The sequence below is a fragment of the Taudactylus pleione genome, unplaced genomic scaffold (assembly GCF_031769625.1).
Source record: "Taudactylus pleione unplaced genomic scaffold, aTauple2 ptg000845l, whole genome shotgun sequence".
In the NCBI taxonomy this organism is placed as follows: Eukaryota; Metazoa; Chordata; class Amphibia; order Anura; family Myobatrachidae; genus Taudactylus; species Taudactylus pleione.
In genome coordinates, this window is record NW_028285247.1 from 5271137 (window position 1) to 5297500 (window position 26364).

Genomic DNA, 26364 nt, shown 5'->3' on the forward strand with positions numbered 1-26364 from the left:
CCCTGTCCTGCCCCAGTCCAGCCAGCCTGTCTTCCCTGTCCTGCCCCAGTAAAGCCAGCCTGTCTTCCCTGTCCTGCCCCAGTCCAGCCATCCAGCATACCTCCGGTGGGGGCCCTATCGATTTTATCAGTACCTGTGCCAGTACCATGACCATGCCCGGCGCCCTGAGCTGCAGGCTGCCACAAACAGTATATTATACAGTACCTTCCGCTGTTACATCTGTGATATTCCCTGTGTCATACACTACCTGTTGTTCTACTTGATGTAATAAAGAACTGGCTAAGCATACCACATGTGGACTAACCAGCACCAACTACTGCATTATACACTTAATCAGCATCATTTACACTCTGGCCAGATTTACTATACCCTGGTGCATCAACTCATCTGGAGAACTACGAACCCCAGCACATTCCTCTTTGCATTACCTATCAACACCAGCACGCTCTGCATATTACTCTGCTAATATGAAAAACTTTCCAAAACATGTATAGGGGAAGAGGTATTAAAAATAGAGTGTACTGAAATTAAATTAATATTTTATAATGCAGTTTGGTGGCAGTAACTGAAGGTGGCATTATAAAAGAATAAATAATAATACAATAATTATTATATCCTTGATGGTACCAGCACCCCCTGTCACCATAGCAATCGATGCAACTTTAGTTATATGCTTTTTAACTAAACTTTGAGAACGTGTGTGCAGAGCAGCCGCCAGTAAAACTTGCTTTTCAGAAACAATCTCTTGGCTTGCAGTCTGATCACACTGAGCCATGACATGCTCCCTGTACTATAATTATTACAGTAAGCACACTAATGTACCCATATGAATAAGATGACACAATTGTATTGTTCTTGCTAAACACTACTCCTCCTATCCTTATCTTCTGGGTTCTATATAAGAAATACAACCCATAGATATTTAGTACATTTGGACTTGCAGGAAGACATGTACAGCTTTGGTAAGTAGTGTTTGTAGACCTGTTCTGCTTTAATCACGTATTATGAAATAAGTATCCATTTTTGTATAACTACTATATATATATATATATATATATAGAAAAAGCTCTGTGTTTGGTGTGTTTAGTTGTTAACTAGATCAGATGTTAAATGAAATTTCCAAAGAAGGTTCCCAAGGAATCAAAAACTACCCTATTGTAATTCCTATCAATGAGAGACATACATACAAATCAATTATCAAACTAATACACTATATAAAATAAAGTATATTCTGTAATATGGATTAAAGTTCAAAAACAGAAACATACCTAAGCATATAAAACCTGAATTGCATAATTTCATGTACAATATATCCATATATATATCATGCAGAAATAAAATGTATGTAACCTGTTAATAGATCAAATGTTCTCCATGAATATTACCAGCTATGGAGCTAATCAGAATGCAGGATGAGTTCTTGCATCGCTAATTGTGTAATAATAATAATAATTAAAAAAAATAATTAGGCAAATAATACAATGTAATTTATATAGTATTTTCAGTAGAGGATATATTGATGATTTATTACTTTTTATTTTAAATTGTACTTTTATTAAGACAATTTTTATTTGTTTTATTACATACATTGTCCAGTTTTTTGAAGGTGGCTTTAGCATTTTCCCACTATTGTTATAGCTGTTTGTAACACCATTATAATACATTTTCTTTTATGAATCTTTGAATTTAGTGTTCTGTCCAACCTAATATTTTCTTTTAATTGAACCACATACCACCCTTATTCCAGGAAATATTGTTCATACTATTTATAAAATGTATTCACATAAAAGGTCATTTAGATTAGGTTTTATTATTATTATTAGTATTATTATTATTATTAATAATAATAATAATAATAATAATAATTAAACCCTTGATGGTACCAGCATCCCCCGCCAACATAGCAATGAACTCAGGTTTCGTTGTTTGCTATTTTAACTAAACGTGTGAGCTGATCAGTCTTCAGTAAAAGTTGCCTTTCAAAAACATTCTTATGACTTGCAGTCTTTAATTTAGATTTCATTATTGACAATCTATCCATTTCCATTAATCTACTTTATTTCCTTGCCATTAGTATTTTTCTCCGTGGTATTCTGGGTAATGATCTGTGGGACGAGGAGTGATCTAAGCCTGTTGCAGGAATGCCTTGAGGATCCTGAATATGAAGAGTTACTGGATATTGCCAAATATGGATTGCCTTCTGCTAAGACGCTTCATCGGAAATATATTGTGATTGTTGGTGCGGGGATAGCTGGACTCTCTGCAGCCAAAGCTTTACAAGATGCCGGTCACAGAGTAAGTAGGGATATCATTTGTTTCCCTCATAAAATCGATATAATTATATCCAACCTGCTAAATATTACAGGGAGGTTTAGACTTCCATATACGAAGCAGTGGATTTTATACCGGAGCACCTAGATGGCCCACCCACTGCTCTCCTAGGTGTAATCCTACTCTCTATGCTTGGAAAGCACCTCTGCAAGCTAGAAGGGTGCCAGTGTGCGGGGAGGTGAGAGGATCGTCAGAGGCAAATTGCTCAAAGTCATCACAGCAAAGTGTACCCTCCGGTCATTTTTGAACCACTCTTTTCGGTTAGCTACAATTTTCAGGCTTTCTCCTAAAATGCATCATAGTTTAGCCTCACATTTGTCTGAATTTAATCATGAGGGTAATCAGGGGACTGTAATTTTGTGTATGAAGTTTGTTATTACATTACTTGGACTTTCTGCAGCAGAATGCAACAATATGGCTTAGAATGGATCCCATTAACATGAAATGTAAGCCCATAAGCCTTCAGACGGCGCTTGTTCTCGGATCCCTGCTCCTTCCTCACTACCTCCCCAGCGGCTGTGCGCATGCGTGACCTCGGGTCATGCATGCGTAGCCGGGCCAACGGGGAAGAGGTAAGTAATGCAACTACATCTGTAGCTGCGATACTAACCAAGGGGACAGCTGCTTTTCGGAGCGGCTGTTCCCGCATCAGAGCAATGATGAATTTCTCCGGGGAAAAGTTTACCATGATGCAAGTTACATACTGAAGTATCCCTCGCAACGAGAACAATACTTCATCATTGGATGCCATACGGCCTCCGATGATGAATAGGCCCCTCAGAATCATAAACTTGGTAGCTGCTACCATGTCAGAATCACACTTAAATATGCCTCCTGGTCTAATGGTTTAAAGCTCACCTGCACACTGGCTTGTAAAGATGAGGCAGTCACCAAGCGTATATGCCATAAAACTCCTAGGAAAGCAGCTGACACAAGTTTGGAATAAATGAGATAACACTGGGGTGCATGAAAAGACATGATCACAAAACAATTAATTAAAAAATTATTCAAATAAACAAAAGGCATTAATCCACCACACCACCAAAATCTGGGGTGCACATGGTATGTAACCATAGTGTTTAAATATAAAAAAAACACAGAAGCTCTAAACCAGGAGGCATATTGTCTGCGTCATTTGTCTATTTTCACACAGTCGCTGCATACAAAGATGAAGTCACAACAGGATCTCTGAATCAGGTCCTGAGTCCCAGAAATCGATTTAGAAGCCAAACAGACACTTGTGGAGTCAGTGAAAGTGCCATTCCATACACTGCAGCACTACTTCAGTCATCATGCTGCCCTCTTCTGGCCACTGTCAGCACTATAAATAAAAGTGTTTAGTACTGTACTGTATTTTGGAATGGAAATAGATGTAGCAGAATAAGTAAATGCCTAATGCTGGCCATACACTGTCAGATAAAAATATCTGTCTGACCGACAGACCAATTTAAAAGCAACAGATATCTTGCCCATACACTGACAGATATTTTAACACAACCAACAGATTTTTTCAAACAAAAATCTGCCAGGCTCTGTCATATTTTTGTTCCCTCACAGGGGAGGGACAAAAGAATTTGCACTTTAGCAACTATAAAATATGCTGACCCCATTTTCAAGAACCCCAAATTTGCTGGGCATAGTTATTTTCACCCCCCAAAAATTCTAAATGCTCTTCTGCATCACTTTCTTCAAAGTCGCATTTATGCACTTGCCGCGGCAATTATAAACCACGACTTCGTTCAGTAGTTATAAATGGAGGACCCATAGTGATCCCCCATGTCTACACATCTTTAGGGGGGTCCCTAGAATATTTCCCAAAAATTCCCGTTTTTGTTGAACCTGTAAAAAAAAGTAGCAAAAATTTACAAAAAAAATGACATAAGGTCACCCCCCAAAAGGCAAGCCAGCCAGTGGTGGTTTCTAAAAATACGGGGAACAAAATGTGTAGGGTTCCACCGTATTTTAGAAACCAACACCAGGCTGCAGGGACTAGTGCTGGTTTTAAATATAGGGGGCAAAAAAGACGTGGGGTACCCCCTATATTTAAGACCAGCACCAGACCCAACCGACCGGGGTGTAATGCCACAGCCCGGAGACCCAATCACCGGGGCTCCAGGTCCAAAGCATTACACCCCAAGTCGGTCAGCGCAAGCCGGTGATCTCGGGGGAGTCGGGAACCCCCCAAAAAAGGGTCCCCCCTCTCCCGAGCACCACAGGCTTACGCTGAAGCCTGGGGCTCATCCCCATACCCCTGGAGTGGTGGGTATGGGGGTAATAGGGGGGCCAAATAATGTAGCACTATTGTACTTTACAGTGGAACTACAAGTGCCAGCATGCCTGCCATTTTGCACTTGTGGAACTACAAGTGCCAGCAGACATGCGGCACGTGTAATTTCGCTGTAAAATAAATAGGTAAAAAAATCCAAAACACACACACCGTGCCCAGTATAAGTTTATTACATACACCTACCCATTCACACATACTTACCTATACCAGATGTTCTGTCCCCTTCTCCACGTAGAATATCCCAAAAAAATGGACCTGCAAAGAAAGATTTCATACTCACCTACATCCAGCGCTGGTCTCCGCAGTAATCCATGGGTGTTTAAAAACAAAAAAACGTCCTTACCCGATCCACGAAACACAGCTATGTGTATGTGTGTTGTCACACATACACATAGCTCCCGAATGGCAGCTCTCGGCTCTTCACGGGGCATTGCAGTCCCTTGAGCCAATCAGCGGCAGCGCTCACTGTAGAGCGCCCGCTGATTTGCTCCGGCAACTGACAGTTCCCACGTGGGCTGAGTCACACCACGTGGGAACTGTCAGTAGCCGGAACCAATCAGCAGGCTCTCTACAGTCAGCGCGACCGCTGATTGGCTCACGGGACTGCAATGTCAGAACAGCGCTGTCTTACCATCTACTCACTGCCTAGACTTCAACTAATCTATGACGCCGGAAGTGAACAGCGGCTACCCGGAAGTTCGTCGGCTCAGTGCACAGCACTGCAGTCACTGGGGATAGAAAGGTGAGTACATGCACATGGAGAGAACTGGGGGAAAAGTTGGTCGCTCGGGCAGTGACCGCATACACTGCCCGATGCGGCCAACTACAAACTTGCAAATATCGCATCAGTCCGACATGCTGGTCGATTCGGCATGCCAGATAGATCGATATTTTGATATTGGTCGCCCCCACACACAGTACAATTATCGGGGCGATCCGCGGATATCGGCAGGATCGGCCCGATAATTGTATAGTGTATGGCCAGCATTAGTGAAGTGAGAGAGGCTGTGGTGATAACACATGTCTAAAAATATCCTGATATATTTTACCTATTATATATTGGACTGACAATAGTAAACTGGGACAATGGGATCCGAGCTGGTATATTTGGTAAAATTTTTTATATATATATATATATATATATATATATATATATATATATATATATATATATATATATATATACACACAAAAAAAATGAATGAAGGCGGCACTCAGAGATTTCAGTATCAAGTGAATCAAGCACCCACTGCGGAGTAGCTTTAATGTGACATCATAATAGCGTCAACGTTTCGGGGATCATATCCCCTTTCTCAAGACTAATGTGAATCATACATAAAACAAACATTTATAGTAGTGAACACACTTACCATCATACCTCCAAACAGGTGTGCCAGGCGCCTTCCGCCGTCGGACCCGCTCAACTACGGATACGCCAGAAGTGAGGTCGCATACCTCCGGCAGTCGGAACCATGGCAACCTGGTGTAAACAACACAAGTGTCATGTAAGACTGTGGTATAAAGTCCACAGATACAAGTGAAACAAAGCGGATAAATGCAAATGAATTAAATACATATAGTGAATTAGCTTAATAAAAGTCATTAACAAAAGTTATAAGATAGAAATATAATAATATGTTAAATAGATAAATAAATGTATTAATACATACTAGCAATATAGCACTACCATCTAGTGGCTAGAGTGCCTAATGGTCTACAGGCACCAACACACATAAGTAATCTTGAAAACCTGTACCTGCAAAGCTCCAAAAAGGAGTCAACTATAATAGGAATTGACAATGCATAATATTAATGTATACAAATATATAACAATTAAATATACATAGAAAGAAGTTAAAGCAGTTCTATAGAGCAGTATAAATGACCTTCTGAAAATTATTATTAAAGGAAGTTGATAAGGCCAAGATTTTCATTAAGCCCTCGTGGAGATAAGGTATCTAATCGGAAAATCCATTGAGATTCTATTTGCAAAAGGTGTTTCGCTCTGTCACCGCCTCTAATAGATAGAGGTACGTGATCTATGATTTTATAGCACAATGTGGCTAAATTATGTCTCAACTAGGGGTGTGCACCGGCCACTTTTCGTGTTTTGTGTTTTGGTTTTGGATCTGGATCTTTCTTCGTGTTTTGGATCTGGATTGGTTTTGCCAAAACCACCCTTCCGTGTTTTGGGTTCTGGGTTTTGTGTTTTGGATCTGTATTTTTTTGAAAAAAAGCATAAAAACAGCTAAAATCACAGAATTTGTAGGTTTTTCTGCTCCTATGCTATTATTAACCTCAATAACCTTAATTTCCACTCATTTCCAGTCTATTCTGAACACCTCACACCTCACAATAGTGTTTTTATGTCCAAAAGGTTGCACCGAGGTAGCTGGATGACTATGCTAAGCGACACGAGTGGGCGGCACAAACACGTGACCCATCTAGGAGTGACACTGCAGTGGCAGGCAGGATGGCAGTTAGAAAAACTAGGCCCCAAACTGTACATAATGCAAAGAAAAAAAGAGGTGCAAGATGGAATTGTCCTTGGGCCCTCCCACCCACCCTTATGTTGTATAAACAGGACATGCACACTTTAACAAATCAATCATTTCAGCGCCAGGGTCTGCCACACAACTGTGGCTGAAATGATTGGTTCGTTTGGGCCCCCACAAAACAAGCTGGCAATTAATGTGTCCCTGCACAAACTGGCTCTACGGAGGCAAGATGTCATCCTCATCCTCCTCATCCACCGATTCCTCACCCTCTTCAGTGTGTACATCCTCATCCTCACAAAGTATTAACTCGTCCCCACTTGAATCCACCACCACAGGTCCCTCTGTACCTTCTGGAGGCTGGTCTCCCTGGAAGAGCTGATAATTCATTTTGATGAACATCATCTTCTCCACATTCTGTGGAAGCAACCTCCTACGCCTTTCGCTGACAAGGTTCCCGGCTGCACTAAACACTCTTTCGGAGTACACACTGGAGGGGGGGCAACTCAGGTAAAATAGAGCCAGTTTGTACAGGGGCCTCCAAATTGCCTCTTTTTCCTGCCAGTACAGGTATGGACTGTCTGACATGCCTACTTGGATGCTGTCACCGATGTAATCCTCCACCATTCTGTCAATGGTGACAGTATCATATGCAGTGACAGTAGACATGTCAGAAATTGTTGCCAGGTCCTTCAGTCCGGACCAGATGTCCAAACTTGGTCCTGCCTGCCCTGCATCACCGCCAGCGGGTTGCTTAGGATACCTAAGTTTTTTCCTGGCAGCCCCAGTTGCGGGAGAAAATGAAGAAGGAGCCGTTGACGTGTCACGTTCCGCTTCAGCTGACAGTGTGTTCACCAGCAGGTCTTTGCACCTCTGCAGGCTTGTGTCGGCCGGAAAGAGAGACACCACATAGGCTTTAAACCTAGGATCGAGCACGGTGGCCAAAATGTAGTGGTCTGATTTCAACAGATTGACCACCCTGGAATCCTGGCAAAGCGAATGAAGGGCTTCATCCACAAGTCCCACATGCCGAGCGGAATCGCTCCGTCTTAGCTCCTCCTTCACTTTCTCCAGCTGCTTCTGCAAAAGCCTGATGAGGGGAATGACCTGACTCAAGCTGGCAGTGTCTGAACTGACTTCACGTGTGGCAAGTTCGAAGGGCTGAAGAACCTTGCACAACACGGAAATCATTCTCCACTGCGCTTGAGTCAGGTGCATACCCCCTCCTTTGCCTATGTCATAGGTGGATGTATAGGCTTGTATGGCCTTTTGCTGCTCCTCCATCCTCTGAAGCATATAGAGGGTTGAGTTCCACCGCGTCACAACCTCTTGCTTCAGGTGATGGCGGGGCAGGTTCAAGAGTGTTTGCTGGCGCTCCAGTCTTCGGCACGCAGTCGCTGAATGGCGAAAGTGGCCAGAAATTTTTCGGGCCACCCAAAGCGTCTCCTGCACGCCCCTGTCGCTTTTCAGAAAATTCTGCACCACCAAGTTTATTGTGTGAGCAAAACATGGGACGTGCTGGAATTTGCCCAGATGTAATGCCCGCACAATATTGGTGGCGTTGTCAGATATCACAAATCCCCAGGAGAGTCTAAGTGGGGTAAGCCACTGGGCGATGATTTCCCTCAGTTTCTCTAAGAGGTTGTCGGCGGTGTGCCTCTTACTGAAACCGGTGATACACAGCGTAGCCTGCCTTGTAACGAGCTGGCGTTTCTGAGATGCTGCTACTGGTGACGCTGCTGCTGTTGCTGCGTAAGGTGATACATCTACCCAGTGGGCTGTCACAGTCATATAGTCCTTAGTCTGCCCTGTTCCACTTGTCCACATGTCCGTGGTTAAGTGGACATTGTGTACAACGGCATTTTTCAGGACACTGAGGACACTTTTTCTGACGTTTCTGTACAGTCTCGGTATCGCCTGCCTAGTGAAGTGGAATCTAGACGGGATTTGGAACCGGGGACACACTACCTCCATCAATTGTCTAAATCCCACTGCACTAATGGCGGATACCGGACGCACGTCTAACACCAACATAGCAGTCAAGGCCTCAGTTATACGTTTTGCTTCAGGATGACTGCTGTCGTACTTCATCCTCCTCGCTAAGGACTGTTGGAGGGTCAATTGTTTAGTAAAAGTAGTGGTGTTCCTACTTCCTCTCTGGGATGATGAACGACTCCCAGCAGCAGCAGCAACAGCAGCAGCGGCAGCAGTAGGCGTAGCAATGCAGGATCCTCCGGAGGAATCCCGGATAGGAGAGTCAGTCATGCCAGTGATATGGCCTGCAGGACTACTTCCGATCCTGACTAAGGAGGAAATTGACGAGGAGGGAGTTGACGGTGTGGTTTGCAGGCGCTTGGATACAACAGGACAACGGGATTTAGGTGTCCCTGGACTGCTTACGGTCTGAGCCAAAGTTTCTGAACTTGACAGTAACTTTTTATGAACGCGCTGCAGGTGCCGTATAAGGGAGGATGTTCCTAGGTGGTTGACGTCCCTACCCCTACTTATTTCACCTTTACATATGGTACATATGGCAAGACAGTTGTTGTCCGGATTTGGATAGAAATATTGCCAGACCAAAGAGGTGGAATGTTTGGTCTTCTGCCCAGGCATGACCGTGATGGGCTTTTTCATCCCACGGACAACAACTGTCTCCCCCGGAGCCTGATTTAAACAAACCACATCACCATCAGAATCCTCCTCGCCAACTTCCTCCTCAGCGCCAGCTACACCAGTATCCTCATCCTGTTGTACTTCAACAGTGACATCTTCAATTTGCATATCAGCAAGTGGACTGTGGGTGCTCCTTTCAGCACTTGCAGGGGGCGTGCAAATGGTGGAAAGAGCCACCTCTTCCCGTCCAGTGCTGGGAAGGTCAGGCATCGCAACCACCACCACACTTGGACTCTCTTTGGGGATTTGTGATATCTTCTTAGAAAGCACAGTTCTTCGCTGTGCTTTTGCCAGCTTAACTCTTTTGATTTTTTTAGTGGGAGGAGTGCTTCCATCGTCATGTGAAGCTGAACCACTAGTCATGAACATACTAGGGATCGACCTTAGCCGTTCCTTGCCACTCCGTGTCGTAAATGGCATATTGGCAAGTTTACGTTTCTCTTCAGCTGATTTAAATGTCTTTTTCAAGGTCATTTTCCTGAACTTTGCCATTTGGGATTGTATGTGCCCTCTACTATGACATTGGGCATCGGCCTTGGCAGACGACGTTGATGGCATGTTATCGTCTATGTCATGACTAGTGGCAGCAGCTTCAGCACTAGGAGGAAGTGGTTCTTGATCTTTCTCTATTTTATTTTTATCGGAGAAAGTTTGGTCCTCCATTTATGTTATATCGATTTGATATATACGTGCGGCTAAACACAGAAAATAAATTTTTTTTTGGTTCGGACTGGAGTGTACTTTGTGGGTTACAGCACCCTTTAACGGTCAAGCCAGCCGGCCCTTTACTTATGACACAGGCGCACGCTTGGCACTACTTTGTTGATGCACGTGCGGCTACTGCGCACACAATTCACAAACACAGAAAATAATTTTTTTTTGGTTTGGACTGGAGTGTACTTTGGGGGTTACAGCACCCTTTAACGGTCAAGCCAGCCGGCCCTTTACTTATGACACAGGCGCACGCTTGGCACTACTTTGTTGATGCACGTGCGGCTACTGCGCACACAATTCACAAACACAGAAAATAATTTTTTTTTGGTTTGGACTGGAGTGTACTTTCGGGGGTTACAGCACCCTTAACGGTCAAGCCAGCCGGCCCTTTACTTATGACACAGGCGCACGCTTGGCACTACTTTGTTGATGCACGTGCGGCTACTGCGCACACAATTCACAAACACAGAAAATAATTTTTTTTTTGGTTTGGACTGGAGTGTACTTTCGGGGGTTACAGCACCCTTAACGGTCAAGCCAGCCGGCCCTTTACTTATGACACAGGCGCACGCTTGGCACTACTTTGTTGATGCACGTGCGGCTACTGCGCACACAATTCACAAACACAGAAAATAATTTTTTTTTTGGTTTGGACTGGAGTGTACTTTCGGGGGTTACAGCACCCTTAACGGTCAAGCCAGCCGGCCCTTTACTTATGACACAGGCGCACGCTTGGCACTACTTTGTTGATGCACGTGCGGCTACTGCGCACACAATTCACAAACACAGAAAATAATTTTTTTTTTGGTTTGGACTGGAGTGTACTTGGGGGTTACAGCACCCTTTAACGGTCAAGCCAGCCGGCCCTTTACTTATGACACAGGCGCACGCTTGGCACTACTTTGTTGATGCACGTGCGACTACTGCGCACACAATTCACAAACACAGAAAATAATATTTTTTTTGGTTTGGACTGGAGTGTACTTTCGGGGGTTACAGCACCCTTAACGGTCAAGCCAGCCGGCCCATTACTTATGACACAGGCGCACGCTTGGCACTACTTTGTTGATGCACGTGCGGCTACTGCGCACACAATTCACAAACACAGAAAATAATTTTTTTTTTGGTTTGGACTGGAGTGTACTTTCGGGGGTTACAGCACCCTTAACGGTCAAGCCAGCCGGCCCTTTACTTATGACACAGGCGCACGCTTGGCACTACTTTGTTGATGCACGTGCGGCTACTGCGCACACAATTCACAAACACAGAAAATAATTTTTTTTTTGGTTTGGACTGGAGTGTACTTTCGGGGGTTACAGCACCCTTAACGGTCAAGCCAGCCGGCCCTTTACTTATGACACAGGCGCACGCTTGGCACTACTTTGTTGATGCACGTGCGGCTACTGCGCACACAATTCACAAACACAGAAAATATATTATTTTTTTAGCACTTGGGGGGAGCACCCCTGATGGACAGAGCACCCCCTGGACAACACTACAGCACTCCTTTAGGACTGGGACACTGCACAGGACTTTGGAGTGGACACAGCCCCTATGGAGAACTGACTGCACAACACAGTCCAGCCAGCCCCTATGGACTTTGAAGTAGTGGACACAGCCCCTATTAACAACAGCAGCACAGCACAACACAGCCAGCCCCTATGGACTTTGAAGTAGTGGACAACAGCAGCACTACACTACACTACACTACACAGCCCTAACTCCCACCCTCCCTCTTCACTGTCCACAGCCGAGTGAGAAAATGGCGCCGACGTGTGTACCTTATATAGGATCCAAAACCCGCGAGACTCGGAAGGCGGGAAGATGACGTTTTGCCTCGATTTCAGATCCGAGTCAGGCGGGAAAAGTCGAGCCTGACTCGGATCGGACTCGGATCGGGGGGGCTCGGGGGGGTTCGGATTTCAGAAATCCGAACCCGCTCACCCCTAGTCTCAACATACAAAAATGTCGGGCCACCGGTTGCTCACTAGAACCTGAGGCCAGTGCAGAGCGTATGGCCGAGCGATGTTGGGCCATACGTGTTTTAAATGCGTACTCAGTTTTCCCAATATAATAAAGCCCACAAGGGCAAATTATGACATATATAACGAAACTCGAATTGCATCACAAAGAGGACACAGTTGTCAAGTTTGATTCTTTCATTTCATCAGACCTGTGAGTGCCGCCTTTCCCTTTCTACATATGTAAGTGGGTGTTCTATTGAACTTCTAGGAAGGCACCAATGCAAGTAATTTATTTTGCATTTATATATATACACAGTGCATCCGGAAAGTAATCACAGCGTGTAACTTTTTGCACATTTTGTTATGTTACAGCCTTATTTCAAAATGGAATAAATTCATTTTTGTCCTCAAAATTCTACACACAAAACCCCATAATGACAACGTGTAAAAAGCTTTTTTGAGATTTTTGCAAATTTATTAAAAACGAACACTAAGAAATCACATGTACATACAGTACTGTAAGTATTCACGGCCTTTGCCATGAAGCTGAAAATTGAGCTCAGGTGCATCCTGTTTCCACTGATCATCCTTGAGATGTTCCTACAGCTTAATTGGAGTCCACCTGTGGTAAATTCAGTTGATTGGACATGATTTTGATAGGCATACACCTGTCTATCTAAGGTCCCACACTTGACAGTGCATGTCAGATCACAAACCAAGCATGAAGTCCAAGGAATTCTCTGTAGACCTCCGAGACAGGATTGTCTCGAGGCACAAATCTTAGGAAGGGTACAGAAAAATATCTACTGCTTTGAAGGTCGCAATGAGCACAGTGGCCTCTATCATCCATAAATGGAAGAAGTTTGGAACCACCAGGACTGTTCCTAGAGTTGGCTGTTCGTCTAACCTGAGTGATCGGGGGAGAAGGGCCCTAGTCAGGGAGGTGACCAAGAACCCGATGGTCACTCTGTCAGAGCTACAGCATTCCTCTGTGGAGAGAAGAGAACCTTCCAGAAGGACAACCATCTCTGCAGCAATCCGCCAATCAGGCCTGTATGGTAGAGTGGCCAGACGGAAGCCACTCCTTAGTAAAAAGCACATGGCAGCCCACCTGGAGTTTGTCAAAAATGCACCTGAAGGACTCTCAGACCATGAGAGACAAAGATTGAACTCTTTGGCGTGAATGCCAGGCGTTCTGTTTGGAGGAAACCAGGCACTGCTCATCACCAGGCCAATACCATCCCTACAGCGAAGCATGGTGGTGGCAGAATCATGCTGTGGGGATGTTTTTCAGTGGCAGGAACTGGGAGACTAGTGAGGATAGAGGGAAAGATGAATGCAGCAATGTACAGAGACATCCTGGATGAAAACCTGCTCCAGAGCGCTCTTGACCTCAGACTGGGGCGACGGTTCATCTTTCAGCAGGGCAACGACCCTAAGCACACAGCCAAGATATCTTTGGAGTGGCTTCAGGACAACTCTGTCAATGTCCTTGAGTGGCCCAGCCAGAGCCCAGAGAGATCTGAAAATGGCTGTGCATCGATGCTTCCCATCCAACCTGATGGAGCTTGAGAGGTGCTGCAAATAGGAATGGGCGAAACTGCCCAAAGATAGGTGTGCCAAGCTTGTGGCATCATATTCAAAAAGACATGAGGCTGTAATTGCTGCCAAAGGTGCATCAACAAAGTATTGAGCAAAGGCTGTGAATACTTATGTACATGTGATTTCTTAGTTTTTATTTTTATTAAATTTGCAAAAAAACTTTTTACACTACATTATGGGGTATTGTATGTAGAATTTTGAGGAGAAAAATTAATTTATTCCATTTTGGAATAAGGTTGTAACATAACAAAATGTGGAAAAAGTTACACGCTGTGAATACTTTCCGGATGCACTGTGTGTATATATATGTGTATATATATATATATATATATAAAAGTAGATATATATATATTAGTAGATGTACAAGAGAGCACTCACCAGACTTCTTAGATTGTATCGAAAAAAAAGGTTAAAACATTTTTATTACTTCCATCTTTAAAGTCGACGTTTCAGCTTAAACAAAGCCTTTGTCAAGACTGACTAGACTAACCACCAACCATAGCAAAACATCTAGAGTGCAATTTTACCGAGAAGCAGACCTGACGGGGATGCACGTTTTATTGTTAATAGTAGATGTGATACCAACCTTACAGTACTCCAGAAGTCCGTGAGGAATAATTGGTCTATATTAACCACTGACCATTAATTTAGTAAACTTAAGAGAGCACCACCACTTTTTAGTATTAGTAGAGGCCAAAATTTGAAAGATATCCTATTACGCCCAAATATGCACCAAAGAGATACACCTGAGGCCAATTGACTAACCCAGAGGAATGGGTGTTATAAATGCTTAGGGTGCACTACTTGTAGGTCCATGTTGACAGGAAGATACTTTTGCCATCCACACAGTGGAAGAAAGATCTATCTATGCAAGCGTTTGACCTGTCAGTTGGACCATGTGGTTTACTTTTTGATGTGCCCTTGTGAATTGATGTACGTTGGGAAGACAGTGAGGTCTTTTCGTGAAAGGATGAATCAACATCGGTCCTCAATACGTCTGGCTTACTCCACTGGAACCTCTGATAAACCAGTGGCAGTACATTTTTTAAAGAATGGACACCAGATTTCTTCTCTTAAGTGCATGATAATTGACTGGATCCAACCCCCAGCAAGGGGAGGTGACCGAGGTCTGACTCTACTAAAATGCGAGGCTAAACGGATACACCAGTTGGAGACAGTGGGCCTGATTCAGACCCACTCGCGAGCGGCTGTCCGCTCGCAAGTGGGTCGATGTTATGCACTGAGCATGCGCACGACGGAGGGAGCTCCGTCGTGCGCATGCGCCAGACGCGACGAGCGAAGGAAAGTCCTTCGCTCGTTGTGTCCGATCAAAGGGGGCGTGCTGTCAATGTTGATTGACAGCACGCCCCCTTTGGTGGGCGTGCCGGGGGCGTGTCTCCCTGACGGGGGCGTTCCCACAGGAACGCCTCCCGTCAGAAGCCGGCCCACTGACATCACTAGTGATGTCAGTGGGAGTGATTTTGGCTCTGATAGAGCCAAAATCACTCCGGAGCTTGCGGTTGAAAACCTCAACCGCAGGCTCCGGCTCGCAATTTCGATGGTCGCGATGGTCTCGACCATCGCGGCCATCACAAAGCACGCTCGTATAGCCTGTGGGTGGTGACCCACAGCTATACGAGCGTCCAGGAGGACGCTCCATGAAAATGGAGCCCGGCCCTCATTCAGAGCGTGCGCTCTGCTCAGAGCGTACGGCTCTGAATGAGGGCCAGTATCTCCCAGAGAGCTGAATGAATTTAATTCATTATCTATGTTTATTTAAGATTCTATGGCTAAAATTAAGGCTCATATAGTGTTTGGACACGGCACTTAAAAAGCGAGTAGAACCCAAATGTGCTGCATATAAAAACGTTTTGATTTAAATGATACAGGAACTTAGATGGTTAAGAGAATTATAGTATTAGCCTGTAACATCTACATTTTTATACTTGATTATTTTTTCGTTTATTTATGTATTTTCTTTATATTATTTGTTGATGTGAGGTGTGTATATGGATGGGACTATATACTGTTATGGCTATATATTGAGGGTATGGGACAACTTTGTTATAAAGGTGTACTTGAGGGGTTAAATTCTAGAGTGCAATTTGCCCTCTAGTGGTCGGTGGAAGGTGATAGTAGCGCTGAGCACTAGGGTTGACAATTGTGCTCTAGTGCTGTGGCGTTGATCCTCAATATGGGCGCTTGATGACTTCCTGGTGTGGGAGTTCCGGTTGCTGAACTTCCGGTGATGGGACCGCTGGTGTCAGCGGCTTAAGTTATTAGGAAGGTGAGAATTATTATAAAAGAAATAAGAACTAGATAGCATTCTAGCTATATTATTACCCCTATAGTTGTGCACCTTTTAGTGGAGAACAATATATGACAAAGGATGTAAACACGATGATGTCACTTCCGGTAGCGTCCCTCGTGGTTAGTTATGCTACATAATGCCATGGCATAAATAGTACCCATGATATACACACTGCTGTTTAGATGTTTTGCTATGGTTGGTGGTTAGTCTAGTCAGTCTTGACAAAGGCTTTGTTTAAGCCGAAACGTCGACTTTAAAGATGGAATTAATGAAATGTTTTAACCTTTTTTTTTATACAATCTAAGAAGTCTGGTGAGTGCTCTCTTGTACATCTACTAATATAATTGGGAATCCCTGCACGTAGGACTCCCTGAGACGTGGCACCCCAGCAACTGGACCTGTGAGGCTCGTGAGTGCGGTTTTTCCAGGGGACTATATATATATATATATATATATATATATATATATATAATATTATATTACACACACATATATACAGGAGTATTAAGCGGCACTCAGGGATTAAAAGCAGCACAAGTAGCCTCCTTATCAGTCAATGTTTCAATGTATTCACAACATTTTCTTTAGGACAATATACAAAAGGAACACTCACCATGTATATGTCCTCCCGCGTGTCCAGCTAACAGGCGCATTCCAATGACGTCACACCACGTGCGCTTGTCACCATGGTCAGACTGTTTTCAGATACATCCTAATGAGCATTACAGTGCAATATTAGTTGAAAATATTAATATTGTATAGTATGCTTTAAATTTACTAATATATCAATTAGAGATGAGCTCCGAACTTCTGTATCCAAGCCACGTCCGAGTCCTGGCTCTGGGTTTGCCGACAGGCTCGGATGTCAGATTGAGGCCGAACGTCATCCTCCTGGCATTGTATTCTCATAGGTTTTGGATTCCATATAAGGAGCCAGGGCCGGACTGGCCATCAGGCACTTCTGGCATAAGTCGGTGGCCTTAGGGCCGGGTCGAGGAGGGAGGAAGGAAGGAAGTGTCCCCTGCTCTCCACCCCAAGGCTCCTGATTCACTATGATTTCAGGGAGACAGAAGGGGTGGCGGCAGTTATGGGCCGGCGGTGCGCTGTGCTGGGCTGGGAAGAGCTTGAGGCATGCCACAAGGCCAGGCTCCTGTGACTCGCATCCCCCTTGAAATAACCACGCCCCCCCTTCGTGAGCGAGTGCACCTGCCAGGGCTGATATACAGCTCCAGTCTGTCCCTGTAAGGAGCCACGCCCGGGACTCGTCGCCATTCACTCCAGTCCAGCTCCGCTTCTGCATGCTGCTCTCTGCTTTGCAGTGTCCAAGTGGGGCTGTGTCCATATCTAAGGGGCTGTGCTGCTGTGTGTCCATCTATAAGGGGCTGTGCTGCTGTGTGTCCATCTATAAGGGGCTGTGCTGCTGTGTGTCCATCTTGTGTCCATATTTAAGGTGCTGTACTGCTGGGGCTGTGTCCATCTCTAAGGGGCTGTGCTGCTGTGGGTCCGTCTCTAAGGGGCTGTGCTGCTGTGTGTCCATCTCTAAGGGGCTGTGCTGCTGTGTGTCCATCTTGTGTCCATATTTAAGGTGCTGTACTGCTGGAGCTGTGTCCATCTCTAAGGGGCTGTGCTGCTGTGGGTCCGTCTCTAAGGGGCTGTGCTGCTTTGTGTCCATCTCTAAGGGGCTGTGTTGCTGGGGCCGTGTCCATATTTAAGGTGCTGTACTGCTGGGGTTGGGTCCATCTCTAAGGGGCTGTGCTGCTGTATGTTCCTCTCTAAGAGGCTGTGCTGTGCTGTCACTATGTTCATCTAAGTGGCAAAGCTGTGTCCAGTCCCCTTAGTCTAAATAGTCTAATTTCATCACAGTGGTGCTGCACTGACTCTGCAGGCCCCGCCCACTGCGCTCAGTGTGACTCCATATTTGTCAGCAAAAAAACTTTGAAATCATTTAAAAAAGTAAAAAATTGTTGTATTTGTACTGTTCACCACAGTACGCTGTATTACCCCGGAGCGTGTGCGTAAAAGCAGTCTGACTCTATGCAGTGTGAGCCAAGCTGCCAGTTTAAAAAAATAAAGATACTTGTATTTGTTTGCACTGTACCCCTGTATGCTGTATTACACCAGAGTGTGGGCGAAAAAGCGGTCTGACTCCATGCTACTGTGAGGTGGTCAAAATGATAACATATATATAAATAAAGTTTTACATCCCAGGTGACTGTACTGGAAACCAGTGACCGTGTGGGAGGCCGCGTAGAGACATACAGAGACCCAGAGGGCTGGTATGCAGAACTGGGGCCCATGCGTCTGCCAGAGTCTCACAGGTATTTGCAAACTGACCTTCCTGATTAAAATGTTCCATATCGTAAAGTAGAACGTCAGTGGCGAAAGTAGAACGTCAGTGGCGAAAGTCTCGCACTCCAAGTGACTTCCTCACATATAAGTCTATCTACAACTCTTATCGTACTGCTCTGGACACTGCCAAGCAAATATATTTCCAATCTCTAATCTCTGCTCAAGCCTCTAACCCCAAGCGACTTTTTAATACATTTAAACTGCTTCTTACCCCTCCCTCACCCAAGCCACCTGCTACTATCTGTGCACAAGATCTTGCTTCCTATTTCAAGGACAAGATTGATAATATCCGAAATGAAATGTTATTCTCTTCCTCAGCTAGTGACCTACTCAATTCCCTACCTGAACCCTCTGGCACATTCTCTTCATTTGACCCCACAAATGAAGATGAAGTATCTACACTCTTCTCATCCTCCTACTCTATTACCTCTCCTCTAGATCCTATACCCTCACAAATTAGTAAAGCTCTGTCTCCTGTGCTCATCCCAACCCTAACTAAAATCTGTAATCTCTCTCTTTCTACTGGCATCTTTCCATCACTGTTCAAGCATGCAGTGATTACTCCCATTCTGAAAAAACAAAATTCTGACCCTAACACTCTCTCTAATTACCGTCCTATCTCCCAGCTCCCATGCCCCTCCAAGCTACTGGAGAGACTTGTCTACACCCGCCTCACACACTTTCTTAACACCCACAACTTATTGGACCCACTTCAGTCTGGCTTCCGTTCCCAGCACTCCACAGAGACAGCACTGACTAAGGTAGTAAATGATTTGGTCACTGCCAAGGCTAAAGGCCATTACTCACTTCTAATTCTTCTAGATCTCTCTGCTGCTTTTGACACTGTTGACCACTCTCTTCTCGTACAAACATTACAATCCCTAGGTCTTAAGGACACAGCCCTTTCTTGGTTCTCTTCCTACCTATCTGATCGCTCTTTTTCTGTTCGTTTTTCTGATTCTGCCTCCTCTTCGCTACCTCTATCAGTTGGAGTACCGCAAGGCTCTGTCTTAGGTCCTTTGCTATTCTCAATCTATACCACCTCTCTTGGCAAACTAATCCGCTCTTTTGGATTTCAGTACCATCTGTATGCAGATGATACTCAAATCTACCTATCCTCTCCAGATTTATCACCATCTGTATTGGTCCGTGTCACTGAATGTATTTCTGCCATTTCATCTTGGATGTCATCTCGCTACCTGAAACTTAATATTTCTAAAACAGAATTAATTATATTTCCACCGGCCAATAACAGTTACCAATCTGATCTCTTTATCACTGTTGATAACTCAACAATCCACCCCACCCCACAAGCTCGCTGCCTTGGTGTCATCCTTGATTCTGAATTGTCCTTTGTTCCCCACATTCAATCTGTCTCAAAATCATGTTACATACATCTAAAAAACATATACAAAATTCGACCATATCTCACACAAGACACTGCAAAAACTCTAATCCATGCACTCATTATTTCCCGCATTGACTATTGCAATAGTCTCCTTACTGGTCTTCCCAAAAACAGGCTATCGCCATTACAATCCATTATGAATGCAGCTGCGAGGCTTATCTTCCTTGCCAAACGTTCATCGTCTGCTGCCCCGCTCTGTCAGTCCCTCCATTGGTTGCCGGTTTTCTACCGTATTCAATACAAAATACTGTTACTTACACATAAGGCCATTAACCGAATTACACCAACATACATCTCTTCACTCATCTCAAAATATCTCCCAACCCGACCTCTCCGCTCAGCACAAGAACTGCGTCTCTCATCCCCACGCATTACTTGCTCCCATTTACGGTTACAGGACTTTCTTCGGGCTGCACCTACTCTATGGAATGCCTTACCACACACAATAAGACTTACCTCTACTCTTCAATCCTTCAAGCGTTCCCTGAAAACTCACCTCTTCAGACAAGCTTATCAGATTCCAGAACCGACCACATAACCTTCATAGCTTCCATGTCTTCTCACATCCCCTCTCACAGTCCATACATAACCTCACATATTGTCTTTCTTTCACATACTCCTGACATTTTGCCGACATTCCTATGTGACTGGATCAAGCAGCCCACCAAGAAACTCTGCATTCTGGCCAGACCAAATTGCAATATATATAGCACCTATCCTTGTGTATCAATGCCTGTTTCCCTATAGATTGTAAGCTTGCAAGCAGGGCCCTCTTACCTCTATGTCTGTCTGTTATTACCCTGTTTTGTTCTATCAATGTTTCCAATTGTAAAGCGCAACGGAATATGCTGCGCTATATAAGAAACTGTTAATAAATAAAAAATAAATAAAATATCACCTATAAGAGTACACAACAATGACCGATTACAAAATCATTTTGGCAGCAATTTCTATTCCATTTGAGTATGGAACAATAGCATGGTCTACATGACATAGAGATAACAGACATACATACTGGACATATATACATACATATATAAACCATTGATACAACTAGAGAGGAACAAGTCTCCTGAGACCCAGGTGAGCAACCGAGTTCTTTTCTGACAAGTGACTGGAAGCTGCAGTAGAAGTTGTCATGCAGATCGTATCCTCAGTAGCTTCCACATCCGACAAGTTCCATGTAGAGGATGGGAATGATTTTCTCTGTGATTTTCACTGGCTGCAGCTGTTAATAAATATTTAGATATTATGGCTCTCATTTATCAACGAAGCAAAACCCCTTTAGCTTGCTGGCTACGAAGCATAGCCCCTTCATCTTGCTAAAGGGGTTATGCCACCCTTTCTGGATTTAACCAACAGCGGTAATCTAAGATTATCGCAATTTGTCAAGCATCACTCTCGCCATCTTTTAGATGGCGAGAACGATGCGATCCCCATTGCCAGCAATGGAGACCCGGCGGTGCCTTTCCGGCTTCAGCAAAACCTTCCAGGCACTACCAGGTCCCAGTGTCATGCACATACGCAGACGTACCGTCGCACATGCGCATGACACTGGAGCTCCATCACTGGCAGCGTTAGGCTGCCAGCAGCCCAGCGGAGGACCTAGCAGAGGAGGAGGACTTCGCTGGACTTTACGTGACCTCGGCAGAGGGGTAAGTATTGGTAAATACCTGTAAATTTTTCGTTTGTATTACAGTGATACTAAACGAAAAATTGTGCTGGTGTTTACCATCGCTGATACATGTTAATTCATGGGGGCCTACGTCTGGTACTACTTAGGTTGGACTTTCAACATACAGTATGGGCTATTTGTCACCTCCCTGCCCTGGTGAGCCCTATTTGGATGTGGCAGTAAACAAACAAAGGGTTCTATTTACTAAGCATTGGATGGAGATTAAAGTGGATGGAGACAAAGTACCAACCAATCAGCTCCTAACTGTCATTTTTCAAACACAGTCTGTGACATGGCAGTTAGGATCTGGTTGGCTGGTACTTTATATCCATTCACTTTATTCTTATCCAAGGCTTAGTAAATAGATCCCAAAATTAATAATAAAAAAAAAACTATGCCCACCATTGTACTGAACATACATGTTAGTAGGTGTAATCCTCCACTTTTCATAAAGGCTGCCTATTTCCTGCTACATCTGCATTGTTTTAGTAATATTACAAGAGCAGTATCAGAATTTACAGCACATATATAGTGGTCTAATTGCACTCTGCACCTCCTGGAGAGTTGTGTCATTTGAAGAACCAACCAGAATGCCGGTAGTGTGCACTGTATTATGAGGACATGCTTCTAGTTCCTGTGCCCACCACAGTGTAGACTCTCCTATTGACATAGTTTCCATTCAGTTCTACCACCTATGACTAGTGTAGCACTTACAATATTCCTCTTGGGCCCAGACCTTTATAACCTACAATGTTTACTGCTACAAATGGATGGAATATTTTATTCATCCCATGCAATGATGTTAGTTGTTGTTTGAGGCCTTGATTGCACCTGTAGAACCTCATAATCCAGAAGTTATAAGACTCTCTCATTGTCTATGCAGTGATCTGATATTGATGTGCATCTGCCTATGTTTACAGGATAGTACGTGAATACATTCAAAAGTTCAATTTGAAGCTGAACTCTTTTATTTCATCTGATGAAGATAATATTTACTCGTTCAATAATTTAAGACATCTATACAAAGACATTATTAATAAGCCAAACCTGTTTGGATTTGATCTCACATCTGGGGAAGAAGGAAAATCTGCTTCTGATCTGTACGCTGAAACATTATTGAAGGTATACAAGTTTTTATCTTAAAATAAATGGACATGAATTACAGAGTACAAGAGATCTCTGATTATTTTAACTGGGAATTCACTTGTATTTTCACAAATGGGATGCTGTCAATATCTCGGCGTGCGGGATACAGGCGCTTAGAATACCGACACCTGTCAGAATGCCGGCGCCGGTATCCCGAAGGTAAGTAGCAGGGTTAGGGGGAGGGTTAGGGTTTAGGCACTAGGGGGAAAGTTAGGGTTAGGCACTAAGGGGAAGGGTTATGTTTAATGTGCGGGCAGGAGGAGGTTTGGTTTAGGCGCTAGGGGGGAGGTTAGGTCTAGACACCGGGGTGAGAGGGTTAGGGACAAGGGGAGGGTTAGGATACTGACCAACAAGTGTTGATATCCTAGCCCTGTTGGGATGCCGGCATCAGGATTTTGACCGCCGAGATACCGAGCATTGGCATCCCATACCCAACCCTCCAAAATGAGGGACTATATTCAAAGTTAAAATGTAGGTCAAGTCAGACACAATTAATAAATGACAACTAAGACCTTTTTTTACTTTAAAATTAAATTACAATTAATACTTTTGTAATCTACAAACATATTTAATAGACAGAGAAGGCTTAAATCTGAAAAATGCTAATGAATAGCATGCATAATTCTCTATTTGTATCTGGGTAGTGAATAAAACGCAATGATATTTACGGGCCTATTAATCATCTGGGACCATATGGATACCAGGGACATGTGTATAGCCAGCTGGTCTCTCAGTAGCAATAAAACGTGTTTCTCCACATATGCCAAGTATTGGTGGCTTCTTCAGTAAACGTTTATTGAAGAAGTCGCCGATACTTGGCAGAGGCGGAAAAATGTGTTTTGTTGCGAGAGACTAGCTGGCTATACTCACGTCCCTGGTATGATGGTATCCCCTTGATTGTCTTTACCGGTGATCCGGCTGTTTAAACTCCAGAGATGGTTGTGTAACATACAGCGGATACAAAGCCGAGAACAGAGAGAAGGGAGAGAGGACCTCATTCAAAGTCGGTCGTACGCCTAATGACCACAAAACTGAAAAAGGAAGCAATCGCACCAAAGTGACGCCCATACGTGAACAATGACCGATCGAGTCAATCGTTGTCAGTCATTGTCAGTCGCTGTATGTTAATTTTCTTATGATTGTTGCGGCCGCTTGTGTTGTGTGCAAATGACACCAAAAATTAACGAAAAAACATATAGAATAAGCCATCCCCATGAAATATATTTATTCTTATTATTCGCTAATGCAAGCACAACTGAATCAATTACAAGCCAATTAGCAGTGTTATTAGCAACAACAAACGATTATTAGCGGCTTGCATTGTGTGGCACGAAAGAGAAACATCAAACATAACATCAGTCACATTCGATAGTATCGATTGTACTTTGGGGCTTGAGAGAGCACATACCCAACCTCAAGCTGTACGATCAGCCAGGTTTCTAACCTGCTCGCAGAGTGACGTTTTACTACTTCCGGCCTTCTATGTCGGTCGTAGCAGGAAATGTATTTATGCCCCTAAAACGCCCTGAAAACGGTGAGGAACGCCTGCGTTTTTAGACTACCACCACCGTCAACACCCACAAACGGCCTTTCATGTCAATCAACTCTCGGAAGCCACTTCCTGCTCGTAAGCCGTATGATCTACAGCATTTTGGATCGCAAAGCCTTGTACGCACATGCGCACAACTAACCGTGCGCATGCATGGTTTGGAAACATCGGATGCGTACGACCGACTCTGAATGAGGTCCTGAATGTGGAGAGCTGTGCAGACAACTTGCCGTTATATTAGTGTTGGAATCAGCTGGGGAACTTTTTCATGTTGGAATCTAAACTGCTGCATAATAACGTAATGCTCTACTCTTTTAGATCTAATTGAATGCAAACAGCTGTATAATAGCATTGTTAAAATCAACAGGAGAACTCCGTGCTGTCGGAACACAAGCTGTTACATAAGAATCTACTACTTCATTATATTGATGCTTAAAAACAGCTATTTTTTGCTGCTGAAATACAAATCACTGTGAAACAAGGTTGCAAATTGAACTTTTCGTTATTATGTGTAACTATCAAGGGGTCTATTTACTGAGCAGTGTTAGGAGACAGAGGCCCTGATTCATACCCACTCGCTGCTGGAGGCAGCTCGCAGGTCTGAAGGGCATTTTTTTTTTGACCGGCCTTCTGGCCGCTCGCTAAGCTGTGGGTGACCATCGGGGCTTGCGACGAGACCCTTGTGGTAGAGTCTCGTCTGCCGCAAGCCCCAGTGAGCTTCCGGCTCTCATAGACCCGGAAGCTCCCCAAACGGTTTGGCCAGCCACCCCCTACCCGACCCGCCTACCAAACAGGGGCGAGCTGTCGATCAACATCGACAGCCGCCCCTTTTGGATGCGAGCGCCGGAGCGAGTGATTTCTCGCTCGCTCCGGGGCTCGCGCACGCACCCGGCCATCGACCCACTTGCGAGCGCATAACGCTTGCGAGCGAGTCTGAATCAGGCCCAGAGTGAAAAGTGATAAGGTGCCAGCCAATCAGCTCCCAAATGTCATTTTTCAAACACAGCCTGTTAGATGGCATTTAGGAGCTGATTGGCTGGCACCTTATCACTTTTCACTCTTTCTCCTAGCACTGCTTAGTAAATAGACCCCTAAAACACAGCTGTTGTTACTGCTTATAGAGAAACAGTCTTCCTATGGTTTTACATCAATAAGGATTTTAAAGTTTGAAAAGGCTCATGTGCTATTTTAAATGAAGGTAGTAATATAAAATAGGAGACTTATACTAATTAATTTTAGACCTGTATTAATGTCTAATGTATGCTTGTCTGAAATATATTTAGGGGGAGATGTATCATCGGCGAAAATGCGGTAAAACCCCCGAAAATGCAGTTTTCGTGGGTTTTACCGCATTCCCAGTATGTATTAAGCAGCAGAATGCGCTGCATTCTGCTGCTTCGCGTTGCTAGGTAACCCAATAGAAGCCTATGGGCTTCTTAACGCGACGCTCGGGGCTGGGAGGGATCCGAACGGATCCCTCCCATGAGCCCCCGCGGCCCGCGTCCTTCTGCGCATGCGCAGATGGACTTCTGGGTGTTAATCCCGGAAGTCCCTCTGCCCGGCAGCATCGCAAAGGACAGCTCTCATCGAGAGAGCTGTTCTTTGCGATATTCTTGGTACATACCGCGGTAATTAACCGCGGTATATACGCGAAGTCGGGGGGGATGTACCGCATCGGCGATGTCGCAGATGATACATCTCCCCCTTACTCTTTTATCCAAGAAAGGAATGAATACATTTTTCTTTTTACATATCAGAACTGTGTGCTAGCGCTTTCTATTCTCCTTTTTCATTGTAGTTTATATTCATGAGGGTTGAGTAATTCCCTTTACAGTATATATTAGAAGCAGCAGGCACCAG

General features: G+C 44.3%; 1 protein-coding gene across 7 annotated transcripts in view; it reads left to right on the forward strand.

Moving 5' to 3' along the window:
- The first annotated feature begins 950 nt into the window (after positions 1-950).
- Positions 951-26364, forward strand: part of LOC148474428 (L-amino-acid oxidase-like) — a 43578-nt gene continuing 18164 nt past the window's right edge. Inside the window, exons 1-4 of one of the 7 annotated variants that reach the window (XM_088458668.1) lie at positions 951-962; positions 2075-2295; positions 18586-18695; positions 22730-22931. In XM_088458668.1, coding sequence (XP_088314794.1) covers positions 2101-2295; positions 18586-18695; positions 22730-22931 — 507 coding nt within the window. In that variant the 5' untranslated portion in view covers positions 951-962; positions 2075-2100. The other 6 variants (XM_088458671.1, XM_088458669.1, XM_088458670.1 and 3 more) reach the window with 6 other exon arrangements.